General features: G+C 35.5%; 1 protein-coding gene and 1 pseudogene across 1 annotated transcript in view; one reads left to right on the top strand and one right to left on the bottom strand.

Annotated features, from left to right (window-relative positions):
• The window catches only part of LOC107750467 (neuronal acetylcholine receptor subunit alpha-7-like), a 35,201-nt gene extending 24,811 nt beyond the window's left edge, over window positions 1-10,390 (top strand). Inside the window, exons 5-11 of the mRNA XM_016565835.1 lie at window positions 1,818-1,885; window positions 3,760-3,927; window positions 7,855-8,049; window positions 8,156-8,242; window positions 8,365-8,474; window positions 10,165-10,245; window positions 10,337-10,390. Coding sequence (XP_016421321.1) covers window positions 1,818-1,885; window positions 3,760-3,927; window positions 7,855-8,049; window positions 8,156-8,242; window positions 8,365-8,474; window positions 10,165-10,245; window positions 10,337-10,390 — 763 coding nt within the window. The remainder of the gene's footprint in view (window positions 1-1,817; window positions 1,886-3,759; window positions 3,928-7,854; window positions 8,050-8,155; window positions 8,243-8,364; window positions 8,475-10,164; window positions 10,246-10,336) is intronic.
• Window positions 10,391-10,397: 7 nt separating this feature from the next.
• The window catches only part of LOC107750466 (dynein heavy chain 6, axonemal-like), a 51,010-nt pseudogene continuing 43,241 nt past the window's right edge, over window positions 10,398-18,166 (bottom strand).

The following is an 18,166-nucleotide window of genomic DNA, read 5'->3' as shown; positions in this document are numbered from 1 at the left end:
GAATGCACGATTATAAATATGTATAAATATATATTGCTTCACATTTCAATGATGAAGATGATCAGTGGCGTTTCCCTTTAGTTCCTCCCTAATGCTTCTCTATTGATGATCATTCTGAAATATTGTTGTATTCTGACCAATTATTATTATTATTAAATAAACTTCTAAAAATATTCCAAGCATCATTTAAATCATAGATATTGAATTATATCATAGTAGATTTTTTAACCAGGGCCTCGTTTTGTTTTGCTGGGCCTTTCACATCACAGAATAGTGTGACTGTGTGTTCTTGGCATTGTATATTAATAAGGACTATTAATCCAGGCTTATTATATCTGGATTGAGTACAACAATAATTAAAATGAGCTTTCATTTTGGTTCAGAACTACAGCAACATATTGTGTGCCAGATTTTGTGTGCAACACTCATTTATAGAGCAGATTACAGCTGGAGGATTTAATTAGTGACAAAAATTACTGGGCTTGAAAGACAATGTAATAAAAAACATTTGGCAAGTCACTAAGAACATTTCACTAGTTTGCATCCTTGAAAGTGGCAAAAATAAACAATTATGATAAGGGCAAACACATCTGGCTTTCCAGAGGAACTGTAAATTAGTGAAAGACTGCTGCTTACATGCGCATATGATGTGTTTGATGGGGTTCAAACCATTCAGAATTTCACAGATTTCCTGTCAAATCGCTGTTGGTACAACATTAACGAGACTCATAATGAATATCTTGTATGTTAACTGGATATCCAACTGGATTAACAAGTTGAATGGTGATTCTACCAGGGTCTCTCGTTTAAATGAATTAAAATGTAAATTACATATTTTTGACCTTGAACATCCTTCATAAATGTATCACATGACAGCAAAAATACTGGAGAAACTTACAACATCTGCCAAGAAAACTGACTCGAAGAGCAAGAAGTTTGTAGCAGGAAGGAAATAAATTGAAGATTCACATCTACTACTAACTTAGTACAGTTATCAGTTGACTTAGTAATGTGTCCAAATGATGAACAGCATGCCCTTTTATTCATTGCTGTATTGGTCTAGATTGGTCTGCAAACAGTTTATTTCTACCATATTAGTTAATAATACCACCCTAACAATAACATCGTATTCTCTACAATAATTTGGTTTTAATTTAACACATTTGTTATGGATAATTAGAATTGTAGCTAAATGTGCCTGTGCGATCGAGAGAAATGGGAGCTGTGTTTTGTGTCAGTGACTGACAGCAGTAATTGCCTTCTCTATGGGCAGGCTTCATAAATCTGCATTATGCAAATTTCTTTTGTCGTAGCTTGACAGGTGTCACCTCTTCCTAAAGCTGCATTACAACAACTTACTTGCTGTGTGAGGAGAAGATGTAAAGAGCTTTTAATACATCATCTGAATTCTGCCAGATCATGCGCACCTTAAAATATCGCTTGTGGCCAATAACAGTGATCCTCTTGACAGGAGACATTAGCTAAAACATCAGGCCATATCAAGATGAATACATTAAGAGAACATGCAAGAGATGCTGACTTCGCTGCCTGGCTCTGAGGATGAGTCAAAAGAGGATAAACCTCTAAAGACAAGGCATGATGCATTTAGCTAAAATATTCAATGAGGATGGATGTGGTGCGGTGCATTAAACTGGAGACATCTGTGCCAATTAAGCAATCTAATGTAAAAGTGCAGGACAGAAGCTAACAGAGAATGTGTGATCATCCATTGATTCTGCTATTTGTTTTAGAATAGATTGGATTAGTAATTTGGAGGAATCTAATGATTTAGTGTGTGTCTGTGTGGATTGTTTTAGCGTGAAGATTGCTGGAGAATGCTTCTGTGCACAATGGAAAGCTGTCAATTTCACGTTATCTCAGAGAGGCAAGAGGATATGGTCAAAGAGACGCTTCTTTTCTCAGCTACACAATGAACCACCTGTTGTCCACGAAAACCTTAAAACTGAATATATGACGTCAGCTACTAACTAAAGAACATTCACTCTTTAAAACTGCTCTCAGTGAGATTTCAAATCTGATTAAGGGAAGCAGATACGACATTAAAGCAGCTGTAAGCAATTTCATCATCACTAGTGGCACGGAATTGCAAAAATGAAGATTGTTTTACAACAGTTTTAAACTGGAAGACAAACCTAATTACAAATGATGGAACCCGTTTTTTGTTTTTTGGCTTATATACTGGATGTTGAATTAATGCAGAAAATTTTAACTTGTCTCATCCAGATGAATAATTAATGCCAAGTGTAAAGTCTAGAAATTGTCAGTTATTGTTAATAATGAGCTAATTTTCGTAGTTTTGACTTGTGCTTGACTGATTAGCCACTGAATTACTCTTGTACAGGCATGTAATGGATATTTTATGTTGAGCAAAGGCATCATTGTGAGCATGACAGGTGATTTGTATGGCAAAGTCGTAATTTGCAGGCTGGTTCTTGTGTAAATTACTGTAAAAAATAATTATTCTTTGTCATAATGTGAGATATTTTGTTAACTATGGCAGCCTCCTTTCAGTTTGGCAGGTTGTCATCTGCCAGACCACCATAAAAAGGACAGCTTTCTGAGAAACGGAAAGGATTAGAGACATTATTACCTTGGCAATGCTGCTGAAAGGTGATCTTTGATGTCCAACATCAAGAGCAGTGACAACGTTAAAATCTCACCGTATAGAACTTTGAATGGTATTATGTCCTGACTTAAAAAAAAGACTTTTAAGACAAGTTTTAAGACTGAAAGGAATGTCATAGGAGCATAATATCATAAGTGGGCAGTACTTTCTGGAGACATTGCCATCTTTGCATCTTGTTTTATGTTACATAATGGTATTTGTGTTTTGTAACTCAAAGCCCAGCATTGAAACAGTGTGCAAAAGAGTAAAAGACTCAGAGTGCCAAAAAAAGACTACTAATCAGTGTTGTATTGAAAACTAAGCTGAAATAGATATAAATTAAAGCTATATATATATATATATACAGTATATATATATAACTAATATCAAAATGAAAACTAATAATACAAATCTAATTCAAAATATGAATAAATGCTTTAATATTTGAATGCTGAATTCTGGCACATGCTGAATTTGTAATGCATATGTCATGCCACATAGTGCTTACAATTTCATATAAATGTATAACGTGCATATTGCAACTACAAGGTACACAAACTCTGTCCAAATACTAATTAAATGACTAATGTGCCAAATAAAAGGTCAAGACGTGTATAATTACTATGACATATTTAAAAACCATATTGCATACCTCCTGTCACACTTTAAGGTCCAATTATCATTATTAACTAACTATTAACCATGACTTTTGCCTCAATAAACTCCTAATTTGCTGCTTGTTAATAGTTAGTAAGGTAGTTGTTAAGTTTAGGTATTTAAAATATGCTCATGCAGAATAAGACATTAATATGTGCTTTATAAGTACTAATAAACAGCCAATACGCCAGTCATATGCATGCTATATAGTGAGAATTGGTCCTTAAATTAAAGTGTTACCAAGAATTTTAACCCGTACTTTGCTGAATCACTCAATAAAAGAGAACTTGCTACATTATTTTATGTTTCTACACTTGTTCTATATGTTTGTCTGCAGTTAGTTTTGCAGATTTAACAAGTGTGATATATGGTATAGTTAATAGTTAAGATCATTTTCATTCATACAATTATAATTCACCATGATTTTCTCTATTGCTGTTATTGATACGTGTGTGTGTTTGTGTATAATCACGCAGGTATTCTGAAGAGTACATGTTACATAGATGTGCGCTGGTTCCCGTTCGATATACAGAAATGTGACCTCAAGTTTGGCTCCTGGACTCATAACGGCTGGCTGCTGGACCTGCAGATGCAGGCAGTGGACATCTCCACATACATCCCCAATGGAGAATGGGATTTAGTGGGTAAGAGTGCCTGGCATTGCCATTGAGATGATAACAGAGAGCTTTCTCCAGGTGGAGCTCAGTGATCTTGTAATGTTGCGGGAACTGGAGAAAACAAGCAGAGGCGAGGATCTATGTGCAGGTAGTTTAATAAAGTGACAAAAAAACAAGAAACACTGAAAACATAGAACAAAATACAGGCAGAATGGCAACTGTATCTTTCAACAACTGGCAAAGCACAAGAGAAACACAAGGGCTATATATACACAGGAGAACAAAAGGACCAATGAGTAACCATGGCAGCAAACAAGGAAGGGGGTGTGGTCAATTGATTACTATTACAACTAACAGAGGTAACCAAAGAGACAAACCAGGCAGCACAGCACTGGCAAAGCACACACTGAGAACATGTAACAGATCTCTGACGAACGTTTGAGTTAGATTTTAATTTAATATTTTTTGTTTTCATTTTAATTTTAGTTTTTGTAATTTTGTTGTACTGTATGTTTTTGTCATTTCATAATTTTTTTTTTTAGATATCCTTTTTATTCTGTTTTTGTTTTACTTTATTTAGTTTTAGTTATTTCAACTTAAACTAAATCAAAATGAGAAATGTCTTTATATATTTTACTTTATTTCAGTTAATGTTTATTTTATTTCAAGTAATGAAAATGTTTTCTGGTTTTAGTTTCCGGTGGAGTTTACGAGAGTGAGCATTTTGTGAGGAACCAAATCCATTTTTATGAAAGCATCGAGTACAAACACCCGTGACTCGCACAGTCTTTAGTTAATGCTATAGATCTGTTTGCTTTTCACACATTTGGGGGTTTCGAGCGTCAGTAATGTATTATTGTGTGCTGGTCATGTGTTTTCTCTTTGCCTGGAGGGAAACTATTGATAATTTCTCCCCCGCATCTACTTCATGGAAAAGTGTGAAAGCGTTGTTGGCTCATCTGAATGCTGTGGTGATAATTTCGTCCTCCCTGCTGGACTGTAGGGAACACAGATTTAACACACGGTACAGAAGGTCTATGAAAGACACTCTACCTTTTTATGTCCATTCTCAGGTGGAGAATAAAAAGAAAGTGTCTTGACTCTCATATTCTCACGAGAGCATTTCTTCTGTTGTTTTCATGGATTAAGACATGAAATGCGCATACAGAATTGTAACATCCTGTCAATCACAACAAAGTATGATTAGCAACTTTTCTATGCAATTTTATTTCTTTGTAACATGTGGAAGCCTGCTTCCGCCACTGACTTTTTTTCTCAGAATTACAAGTTATAAACTCACAATTGCAAGTTAACAATTGCAAATAGCAAGATAAAAACTTATAAATAAATAATAAAAACTTTAAATAATAATAAACTTTAAAAATAAATTTGCACTTCTGACTTTTTTTTCTCGCAGTTGCCAGTTTCTATCTCGCAATTCTGACTTCGTTTTTCAGATCTGTGAGATATTAGCTCACAATGCAAGTTATAAAGTCCAATTCTGAGGGAAAAAAGAGTTTATGACTCGCAATTCTGATTTATTTCTCAGAATTGTGTTTATATCATGCGATTCTGACTTTATCACGCAATTGCACGCAACTTATATCATGCAATTCTGAGAAAAAAACTTAGAATTGTGAGATAAAAAGTAGCAATTAACATTTTTATTCCATATTTAGTGGTGGAAACGTCCATAGTTACAGGATTAATTAAATAACATTGTTAATGTGTTAAATTCTTGTAATCGTGCAACACCGTAGGATGTTTTGCACTAATATTAGAAATATTAATATTAGAGATGAATGTTTATGTGGCACAGTTTTTCTAATCTCATAATCTGATCACGTTTGGCTTTTTAATCTCTCTGTTTCTGTCTCAGTCTCTCATTTTTCGCTTTCAATGCCAGTGTGACCCAGGGTTTGTTCGACAGATGGGGTCCTGATGGTAGTTGGCAGTGCTTTGGCACTGATTCTGGTCGGCACCAATGGCCAGTTGCGTGCCAAGGTTGTGCAGTGACATAGGCAGTCTGTGAACGGGCATCTTTAACACCGCAGGGAGTCACACGCTGCACACACACAGCCGAAACCAACTGCTCAGCCTGTTGCAAAAAAGTGTAAATGGCTATTGCTACAAATATACCCCAGCGACTTAAGACTGGTTTTGTGCTCCAGGGTCACATATGATGTGTAACAAGAATCTTTACATATGTGCTATTAGATTGTTTTTCCTGTATTTAATCTCACAACTTTGCATAACTATGATTGCAAATCCCTCCCCCATCAAACGCACACAAACCACATCACTCAGGTATGTCTTCTGTAATCAGTTAAATGACTCAAACCAGCAATTTGCTTTGATGTGATTGTCTCTGAGTGCCAGCGTGAAATCCTGATGAAAGCTCTTCCTCCGCCTGCCTAGATTGATTAATTACAATTTTGATTTCATTTTTAATCAATTGGAGAGGAGGGCTGTCTGACCCTGACAGATCAAGACTGTCTCATTTGCAACATGTCATGTCGTTGTTTCCCTTTACTCTTGCAACTGGTAGAAATAATGTTTATTTCATGCATTTTGGAGTTTGGGTTGTGTTATATTATAGACAACATCACTGGGATTCATGTCATTAAAACTTGGGTTGGGCTTGTTTGACTATGAAGCACAGAATTATTGAATTGCATGCGTACTTTAGAGAGCACCGTAGGATTAAGCGGATTGCATTGCAAAAATTAGGAAAATGGAAAGTAAATATTAGTCTTGTGCACGCACAGATCAAGGACAAGACACAGGGAACAAATAAAGCGCTTGCTTTATATTCAACAAAGTTTTGGAGGTTATGCACTTTAAAGGTCATGAAGATCCTGTCTGTGATTTGGTCCTGTCACAAATACGCCCGTCTTGGCTGACAGCCTTTGTTTTCAGAAAGGTCTTCATCTCAGTTCTGTTGTGGAAGGGTCACTTTGAAGTCCTGCCTTAGCTTTTACCTTAAACCACTCTGCTGGCTCTTTTGACAAAGAGAGCATATAAAAATATACAAAAGGATCTGAAACTTAACAAAAGGAAGTTTTCTCTCACACACACACACACACACACACACATTGATCATTGACCTCGGTATTTTAAATAAATATTATATTAGCTGTTTAGATTTGTATTCATGTTATATCAGTTTTTTTTAACCCTGTAACCAAAATATGAGACATTTAAATACTGTTTAAAACCATGATTTTGAATCTATGAAATGCATTTTATATAAAATAATCTAAATTCAATAGACAAAATGTATTTACATTTATTTAAAATCTAAAAAAAGTGAGCTAATAAGTTGCAAAATTCAGGGAAAATTTAAGGAAAGAGGGAAAATTGAGGAAAAAGCCAGATAATTATAGCTTAGTGTCTCACAATGAAAAAAAATTCTCATAATAACTTAACATCTCTTGATAAACTTTCTCACACTGATGACTTATTTTCTCATTATTATAAGGCGTTTAGTCATTATTACAAGAAAGTTTCTAATTTTATTGAGATGTTTTCACAAAATAATGACTTATTTTCTTGTTATATTAGTCAACATTACAAGAAAGCTTCTCATAATTATGAGGTGTTTAGTCATTACTAGAAAGTTTCTCATTATAAGATGTTAAATCATTATACTGAGATAGTTTCTCATTATTATGAGATGTTATGTCATTATTAAGAAAAAAATCTCATTGTTACAGCTTACAGAATCATATCAAATGAGGCAGAACCTGGCTTTCCTGGCTAAGTCTGAGACCACAGATATAGTATGTATATACATAGTATGCATTGCAGTATGTAAGACAATATCTAATAGTTCTAAAAACAAAAAACATGGGATTTATGCCTGTAGTGCTTCTTAAAAAGTATACTGTATTTGTGGAAAACACCTGCTGCTGTATGAAATAAATCTGAATGTGTTCCTTTGTGTTTTGTCAGGGGTCCCTGGGAAGCGTAATGAGTTGTATTACGAGTGCTGTAAGGAGCCGTACCCTGACGTGACTTTTACAGTAACGATGCGCAGGCGAACCTTGTATTATGGTCTGAACCTGCTCATTCCCTGTGTGCTCATCTCTGGCCTGGCTCTGCTCGTCTTCCTGCTTCCAGCAGATTCTGGAGAGAAGATATCACTGGGTAAGAACCATAAAGCTTTCTCTTTTTTATCACAATGTTTATGTAAGGTTTATGCACAATTATGCATGAGGGAATAACATTAGTTTTCCACTTTCCCGTCTGTCAGGTATCACTGTCCTCTTGTCATTAACGGTCTTCATGCTGCTAGTGGCTGAGATCATGCCGGCCACCTCTGACTCAGTTCCTCTCATAGGTAAGTCCAAATCGCTGGATTTTCATATTATATACTCAATCACATGAAGAACATTTTGGCCGTTGATGATGTCTTAGTAGATCTTGCAGGTTTAAATGCTTGTGTCTTCTTTGGCTCGGTAGCTCAGTACTTTGCCAGCACCATGATGATTGTGGGTTTGTCGGTTGTTGTCACCGTCCTCATTCTGCAGTTTCATCATCATGATCCACAAGGTGGAAAGATGCCAAGATGGGTGAGTGAAAACTCTAAGCAGATTGTTTAATATTAAGATGAAAAAAAAGATCATGCAGGACTATGCAGAACAGGGTTATTATTGTTAACTAAAACGAAAACCATAAAAACATTTTCATTGCTTGAAATAAAATAAACATTAACTGAAATATTTCTGCTAGTTGCCAAGGCAACATTTCTCATTTTTGTACTAAAATAACAAATTAAACAGACGCAACAGATTCACACAGAAACATGTGCCTCATTGCCAGTAGATGTGCAACATGTGTTCTAAAAAGACCTCAACATATCAAACATGTTTGATATCCTCTGACTGGATGCAATCACAGGCTAAAGACACTGCACGATTTTCTGTAAAATTGGTCAACTCCAACTGCACAAAACTGACTTTGACTTTCGGCAACTAGCGTCAGCTTCTCCAAACTGCAAATTGGGGAGAAAATTTGTAGCTTCCAAAAGGGCGTTTTCGCAATGATGCCGGATAAGAACAATTTGGGGTTCCCCAAAGAACCTTTCAGTGAAAATTTCATAAAGTGCCAGTGCCCCTATTATTATGCAATTTCCAATATTGCCTTTGATGCAGTGTGTAATTTAGCTGTATGTGAATGTAAACGATCTGCAAAGTTGTAAAGCCGAAAGTGCACGATAAATAAAGTTAGTCTCCCAAAAGAAAGAATCGACTCTGAACAGCTTAAACGAGTCGTCAGTAATTTGAGTCTCACTTCTGTTTATATTTCTGACATGCGCTGTACGTGGTAGACCAATCATAACAGACTGGGCCATCTGACCAATCAGAGCAGAGTAGGCTCACGGAAAGGAGGGGTTTAGAGAGACTGAATCTTAGAACTGCTTCGAACGAATCGTTTGAGAATCGCTGGAAAATGAGGTGATATTAAATGCATATTTTAAGAAAACTAAAGCGTTTTTTGACCTTGCATGCATGTGATCCTATTGTAGGACACTCCTAAAACAATATTAGGAACATTAAAAATGACATAATAGGGGCACTTAAAAAAATCTTAGTGTGAAGAACCTTTTTTCCACTATAAAGAACCTTTTGTGCAATGGAAAGTTTCCATGGATGTTAAAGAATCTACATGCAACCAAAGGTGCCAATAAAGGGCCTTCATTTTTAAGAGTGTAAGTTCATGAAATCACTTCACATCATTGCACACTGTTACTGCAATACTTTTTTAAGCTATCAGGAATTGTGTAATCTTTAACTTAAAATACTGCTTTCCATTCAAACAACCAGTGCTGAATCCACAAAAACCCAACTACAATAAAAATCCACTAAAATAAAATCGCTTCTGACAAAAATCTGAGAAAACCTCCTGAACCCTGAATTTGAGAAATGTAGGTGAGTTGTAGAATGACTTGGCATCATGGAGAGGTAATGAGGTCTATTTGTATTAAAGTTTAATGTCTCCTCTGCTACTCTTATGAGAAGAAAAGAGCTCTTAGCTACAGCTGGCTGGTGTTTCTTATTTGGTTGATGTCCAGTGGGACGCATCTGCCGCTTGAAGCAGGTCTGAATATTTAAACACAAGAAACCTTTAGTGGACACTTTCTCCCATAATCTAATGAAATACACAGACTTCATACAGCATATCAGCATTATAAAGACAGGAATGCCTCATGCACCCATCTGAGGGCTTCATCTTTTAGCAGATTCTTCCTGCTCTTCTTAGGTACGTGTGATCCTGCTCAACTGGTGCGCCTGGTTCTTGCGCATGAAGAAGCCGAAATACAAACATGAAGTCAATTGTGAGGTAATTTTAATATTAAGTTTAAAATATGAAATAAAGTCACAGTTGTGAGATTTAAAGCTACAATTACCCTTTTATTTATTTATTTTAATAGTGTAACTATTTAAACTTTACACAAAACAAAGTTTTGAACTTCAAGAAGAACTAAGATGAAGTCATAAAGTAACCTGTAGTGGACAGAGTTCCAGCGCGAGCGGAGGTCTTGTACAGTAGAAGCTGGGCTCAGGAACATAGTTTTGCTGAGGTTCGAAATGCACCACAGGCAGCATGGGGTTCATCACTCTCGACAGCACGTCTTCAATAACCATGTTTGTGTCATCCCAGCGACAAGCATCCATGAACATCCCATGAACCAATACACCATCCTCCATGGTGGGAAGCTATAAAGCAGACCACAAAGTATTGATTTCATACGATGTCAGTCACTTTCACTTTCTTTTGAACTTTCTATTCATCAAAGGACCCTGAAGAAAATGTCTCACCAACTGTTTCTTGAGCAGTAAATCAGTGTATTAGAATGATTTCTGAAGGATCTTGTGACACTAATGACTGGAGTAATGGTGCTAAAAAAATGAAGCTTTGATCACAGGAATTGCTGTATTTTTGATCAAATAAATGCAGCCTGGGGGAGCATAATATGGTCATGAAAAACTAAATTATGACTGTTATTCATGCTAAAAAAATGTGTGTGTGTGTGTGTGTGTGTGTGTGTGTGAGTGTGAGAGTGAGTGAGTGAGTGTTAAACCAGATACTATTTTAATGCCTTAGTCAGGAATAATATAGTCAAGATTTAGATGCATCAAAATATATGAAATTTTAAATAAGCAAGCTTTTAAAATTTAAAGTTTTTTAAATATGTTTAAACAGATTTTGTGAGACTGTAGTTGGTGGCCCTTCTAGCTTGTTCCGGGGACATGCACCCTTGTAAGACAATTTTGTACATTTTAAAGTTAAATGCATCAATCTGGTGTCTGTCAGACATTTTCCAGTGCCCAAAATGAACAAAGTAAAAAAAAAAGTTAGTACACTGACATGTACCTGCACTTAAAAGTGTACTCAATGTCTCAGAACACTCACACTGTAAGAAGCCAAATAATTTGAATATATAATAATAATAATAACAACAACGTTGTTGTTGTATCATTATTAAACTAATTAAAATCACAGCACATACAGAGATAGATTTCCAGCATTTACTGCATTAACCTTTTACATTAACTTTTGTGATATGATAATTGTACTAAGCCATATGCAATTTTGATTTTAGTCTGACAAATGTGTTGCCAAAGCAACTTGCAAAACACAGCAGTATGTTTCGTAAGCATCGCTGATCCCAGGCATCAGTCACCCTGCCTCCATACGTAATCTCACCTACCGAGACAATAAAACACACACACACACACACTTAAACACATTCTGTTTTATTCCATGACTGACCGATACCTTGCCAAGAATTAATGAGACAGTTTGACATTGTGTGAAGCTTCCTTAAAAAGTCTTTCCCAAAGCCACTCATAACAACATTACTGGAACATTTTTATAGTACACGCCACCAGCTGCACCAAATTTAATAATAATAATTTTCACCAGCTGATGATCTGTAAAATGATGCCTACTTAGATGCATTCCTAACAATGAATAAACATTTTGTAAATTTTAGTGAAATAGTCCAAAGGTTTTTTTGAGAAATTTCAAAAATACCACATTAATATTCAGACTTGATTTCTTTATGAATAAAGTACTTTATTCATACTTTATAATGCATTTATTTCATAGGCAAAATCATAGAGAAACACATACAGTACAATACAGGTACACACTAAACACTAGCCACCGTCACCACTGACTGAGAGAAACCTGTGAAATTGTAGATCAATGGCTGATGATATAAATAATTTGGCAATAAACACACACATACCTGTGATATATATAAGAGCATCCCAGGGTATATGTCCTGTCTGGCAGTAGAGGTTTAGGTTGAGAACGGATGTTCCAGCACAGAGGACCAAATTTCTTCCTCTCCTATACACACATAAATTGTGCATTTTTGGCCAATTTTTCAAACTAGAATAATGTATAATTTTTTTTAATTATTCCTGTATCAAATAATGCTGTTCTTTTGAATTTTCTACTCATCAGAGAATACTAGAAAAAAATAAACATCCTCTCATGGTTTACACAAAACTGTTGCACAACCATTTTTAACATTGATCTTAGAATCAGGATATCAGAATGATTTCTGAAGGATCATGTGACACTGAAGACTGAAATAATAATATTACCACTAAATAAGTGGTTTGCAGCTGTAGTTTCTTACATAAAATCATAGACAAATAAGACATAAAGAAAAACTAATTTAAAATTAACCTGAAACAAATTTACAATACAGTATAAGCTGCACACAAGCAAAGCTTCCATCCAATTGTTTTTATTTAAATTTTATTTTATTTGTTCCACACCAGTCCTGCTTTTATTTTATTGCAAGAAAAACATAAAGCTTCCCATAAGGCTTCTAAACTTTATAACCTCTATAGGCTTCAAATTGAATAGACCCATCTTTGACTACACACTGATTTTTCAACCCTTGAGCCCTGACCTGAATGATGGCGTGGAAGAAACACACTCCAAACATGATCTTCCTCCATTTCCTGCCAAGGATGTGTTCCTCAAAGAACGTACTGCTGATCTCTGTAAAGGCGCTTCTCACATTGGCACGGAGACCCTTCGGGGGCTCGTTAGTAACCTACCATCACAATAACAAAGGCTCATTAGTTCCCTGGCAACACAGGCATATTAACAACAAAACAAAACAAAAATAAAGCCAAAGACAAAATAGAACTGCTAAAATTCATAAACTAAGTTACAAATTAAACAGTCTAGCTGCTTAAAGACATCCATGTCTTTGTTTAAGGCTTTATAAACTACTATTGGTTCCAATGATTTGGTAAAGCTGGGGTTTAATTGATAGGGACGTGAGCACAGGGGTGTTAATGTATTAGGTAGAGAGAGAATAAAATATGAAAGCTTGTGAAGTGTTATCTTCTTCTTGCAGGAGTGTGTGTTAGTGTGACTAAAATTTTTATTTGATACACATGCACACATATCGCAGTGCTAGAAGGATGAATGACGTGTAACGGTAAAAATATGTGCATGTCATCAGCATATGGATGCCATCAACGCAGGAAGCTTCGCTCTACATTGATGTATGTTTTCCTCTCCGAAAGATAAAAAATGAGATAGAGGCATGTGAATGCTTTCCTGAAAAATCAGTGCTTGTTTGTGAGCGCTCATAGAACTTTATGACTATCAGTTCCTATAGCTTTTACGTGTGTATGTACTTAAGCAAGTGCATGTTCTTGTGTTACCTTGACAGAGTTTTGCAATACAGTGACAGGAAACACATTGGTAGGCATGGAGCTAAGGAACAGTCTGAAGTCCTCATGGATAACAGTGTCTGCAAAGGCCATACAAGAAGATGACAACAGAAAACAGGACAACAAAATAGCTTTACAATGGATTCACATGTGCAACACACAATCTGTAATATAAGGTAGAAGCAGGTGCAAAACAGGTGAGTCTGTTTAAAAACTGAACAATAATATTTTCACTGAACCATATAAACACGCACACGGACACAAATATAAACATACAAAAACAGTTTTCAAGAATCTAGTCATTCATTTGACATGTTTATTTGGCAGATCATGCTAATCTAACAGTGTCGGCTCCAGTGACAAGGTTCTGGAGAAATTATAATGACCATATATCAAGTCTGTAAATATAATATCCATAAAGATTTGATGGATTCTTTAAGCAGGGGTTTCATCCTTTTTCAGCCCTGCTTATTTTTAACATTTAGGCTACTTAATACATTTTAATCCAGGAGAGACAGTCAGTAAGATATATATTTTAAAGAAATTAAAATTTGTATTTAGCAAGGATTCATTAAATTGATCAAAAGTGGTTTTTAAGCATGTCCACTATTTTGAATAAATGCTGTTCTTTTTCTTGAATTTTGGGGAAAAAAAATTATCGTGTTTAAATATTTTCAAGAAGAAGAAGAAACAGAAGAAGAAAAGGTTTCTTGAGCACCAAATCAGCATATTGGAATGATTTTTGAAGGATCTTGATATTAAACAATGAATGACTCGCTTGGGGTTGTAGGTGTCCCTGCTGAAGACCACACACACACACACACACAGGTTCAGTGAAGGTTTTGATGAGCTCCTCCATTGCCAGCATCCAGGACACAGCAAGGTGACAGTTTTGCAGGAAGATCCAGTTGCCAGTCTTTAGAGCTTCCATAATCATTCTCTCCGCAATAGGCCCTGACCCTGACCCAGCGAGATTGATTTCACCCTGCAATACAAGAAAACCACAATAACTTATTTGTCATGTTTATATTGTAGGTACTGCATTTGCCAAAGTTTGTCAGGTCAATTATTGTTACTACAATTATTTCAAATTACACCCAAGCCTAAACGACACATCAACACAAACAAACAAACAATAAATAAATAAATAAAAATGCTTTACGTGCCAGTCTAAGGGTCTTTTTCTATTTAAAGAATAGTTCTTGGCTATCCAAAACTAGTACAAGTCCTTGACAGTAGGTGAACATTTTGAAAATGTGTTTCTTGTGGCTTTGTTGGAATATGACTAATGAATCACCTGTTCTCATAGTTGGCATGCAGAAGCGACCGATAGTAGCATCCAGGCTCAGGTTTACGATTTATTGCAAGACTGAAAGTAATGGGAGTACATGAAATTGGCAGCAGTGTGAGCTAGAAACAGTGTCTTGAATTTAATTCTATCATATTCTGGCAGCCAGAAAACGATCTGAGCAGAGACGTGACATGAAAAGATTACAGAGGGTTAAAAACCATTTGAGCGAAAGGATTTTGGAGCCAGTTTAGCAATATGGCAGATGTATAGCAGATGCTGGTTGGCAAACAAGAATAGAATTCCAGACAACCTGGCCGAGAAAATGATTAAAGTAGTGGTCGAGTAAGGCTGCTGCTATCATAATGTGATCCTTAAAGAAGAGCGTGTCACCCAGGATGACACCAAGTGGTGATACACACCAGGAGGCAATGACTATGTGACCTCTGAATGAGACAGAGAGAGATTTGTTGAGGGATGTCATGGCTGAGAGGAAGAAGAACTTGTCACAAATATAGCTGAGGTGATCACATTTGATATGTCGGCAAGGCACACGCACAGGAGGAGGAAATGATGTGTACTGCTGAATGTCATGAGCACAGCAGTGCTAAAAGAAGCATGGGATTTGAAGAAGAAGTGAAGTGTAGCTGAAGAAGAATAGAGGTCCAAGCACTGATCCCTGTGGTACCCCGGTTTTGAGCACAATGTGAAGAGCGTAAGCATTTCTTGCAGGAAAACAAGGACAGCAAAGAAATCCTCTACATAAATATCACATACTGAAGTTTTTAATTTTTAGGAGATCAGTTTGTAAGCTATCTGAAACATGTATCACACATTCAATATGAATGGATATACTCAGCAGAAGTTAACGTACAATACTCTGAGTATTCATTCATGTAAGTATGTATTTACATGTGTCACTTAACTGGGAGTGAGTAAACAGGGTGTATAAATGTCACAGTGCATGTACAAGTATCTATCCTGGTATCCTCTCTCGTTGGCAAACCGCTGGAACGCTCCCATTGGATCTGAGCCCGTGCTTAGAATGAAGACCAGGGGAATGGAAGGAGACATATCTGCATACAGGGTTGCAAGATCCAGTGGGGGATTCTCCACAAACTGTTGTCCCAAACCGATGATAACAAACTCAGTCACTGCAAACACAACCTGAAAACACAGAGAGTGAGATAATAAATTTCAATTATACCATATTTATGCATACAGCTGATAACAATACATAACTCAAGCAGACTTACAAGAAACTTGACACACACAGGAACCGTAACACACACACACACACATTGGTATAGGTGGTTTATTGGTGTCAATAATTAATTAATTAATTTGTTTATTTTTGAAAAATAATTTTTTTTTCAGCAGAAAAAAAGACTAGTGAGATGTTAACTCAAAATTGCAAAATATAAACTAGAAACTGCAAGAAATAAATTCAGAATTGTGTTATGAACTTTAAATTATGAGAAAAAAAGTCAGAATAGTGACACCTAAACCTACCCCTCACAGAAAACTTTTTGCATTTTTAGATTTAAAAAAAAAAAAACACCATTTAGTTTGTTTTTTAAGCCTTTTGAATTATGAGGACACAGGAATCTGAGAACTCCGTCTGAGATTTTTCTTTCAAATTAGCTTATTTATCAGGCTCCTATGAAAATACCATTGGACATTTTTGAAAATAAGGCATTCAAAAACTGACTAATAACCTTTTCTTTGCCATTAAAGTGAAATTACTGAACCTAAACATAGGAGCCTGATAAATATGCTCATCTAAAAGAAAAAATCTCAGAAAAATCTCAGACAGACTTTTTGCATCTGAAGTCATATACACTACTGTTCAAAACACTACTGTTCAAAATTTGGTGTCAATAATTAATTAATTAATTTGTTTATTTTTGAAAAATAAATTTTTTTTCAGCAGAAAAAAAGACTAGTGAGATGTTAACTCAAAATTGCAAAATATAAACTAGAAACTGCAAGAAATAAATTCAGAATTGTGTTATGAACTTTAAATTATGAGAAAAAAAGTCAGAATAGTGAGATTAAAGGGTTGCAATTACCTTTGTCAGTAAGATTTTTTTTTTCAAATGTTATACTGTTATTTAAAAAAAAAAATCACAGAAATATTCTGAGAATTCAAAGTATTGTGAGATTTCAACTCAGAAATACAAAATACAAACTCGAAAAAAGTCAAAAGTGTGAGTTTTGCTCTGTTACAAACATTTTAATGCAACTGTTTGGGAATTTAAAATAAAAAATCTCAGAAAAATCTCAGACAGACTTTTTGCATCTGAAGTCATATACACTACTGTTCAAAACACTACTGTTCAAAATTTGGTGTCAATAATTAATTAATTAATTTGTTTATTTTTGAAAAATAAATTTTTTTTCAGCAGAAAAAAAGACTAGTGAGATGTTAACTCAAAATTGCAAAATATAAACTAGAAACGGCAAGAAATAAATTCAGAATTGTGTTATGAACTTTAAATTATGAGAAAAAAAGTCAGAATAGTGAGATTAAAGGGTTGCAATTACCTTTGTCAGTAAGATTTTTTTTTTTCAAATGTTATACTGTTATTTAAAAAAAAAAATCACAGAAATATTCTGAGAATTCAAAGTATTGTGAGATTTCAACTCAGAAATACAAAATACAAACTCGAAAAAAGTCAAAAGTGTGAGTTTTGCTCTGTTACAAACATTTTAATGCAACTGTTTGGGAATTTAAAATCCAAAAGATGTTTTTTTTACCTTCTCCTCCATAAAACTCTTGATGTCGATAAGTTTCTGGAAGGCCACAAGCTGCTGGTTCCAGTGACCTCTGACCTGTGGCTGTTTCTCAGAGGGAATGTCTTCTGAGAAGGGAGGAAGGTCAGTAACATACCCGTCCCACTGTTCAGGGTTTATTGTTACCTCTAGTTTCCCTGCAAAAAGAGAGAGTGAAAAATAGTGTTAAGATAAGAGTTACTGTATGATTTCCATTTTGTGATTGATGCTTTTCAAGTATACGCCAGTGATGTTTTAATGAAACAGGAAGAATATACCCAGTTTGATAGAAATAGGTGTGGATATCATCTCTTTTTTAATGCCATTAAAGCATGGCAGTCTGTCTTCTAGGTTACAACAAGTCTCCCAGGCAAAATCAGAAAACCACGGCACGTCTGATTTCTCTGGCAATTCCTGCAGTGGGAAGCAGGAGTGTTATGAACAGAAAATGTGTGTGTGTGTGTGTGTGTGTGTGTGTGTGTGTGTG

This window comes from Sinocyclocheilus rhinocerous, unplaced genomic scaffold (genome assembly GCF_001515625.1).
Source record: "Sinocyclocheilus rhinocerous isolate Xijiao unplaced genomic scaffold, SAMN03320098_v1.1 scaffold1, whole genome shotgun sequence".
Lineage (NCBI taxonomy): Eukaryota > Metazoa > Chordata > Actinopteri > Cypriniformes > Cyprinidae > Sinocyclocheilus > Sinocyclocheilus rhinocerous.
The sequence above is the reverse complement of the archived record's forward strand: the minus strand, read 5'-3'. Positions and strand labels throughout refer to the sequence as shown.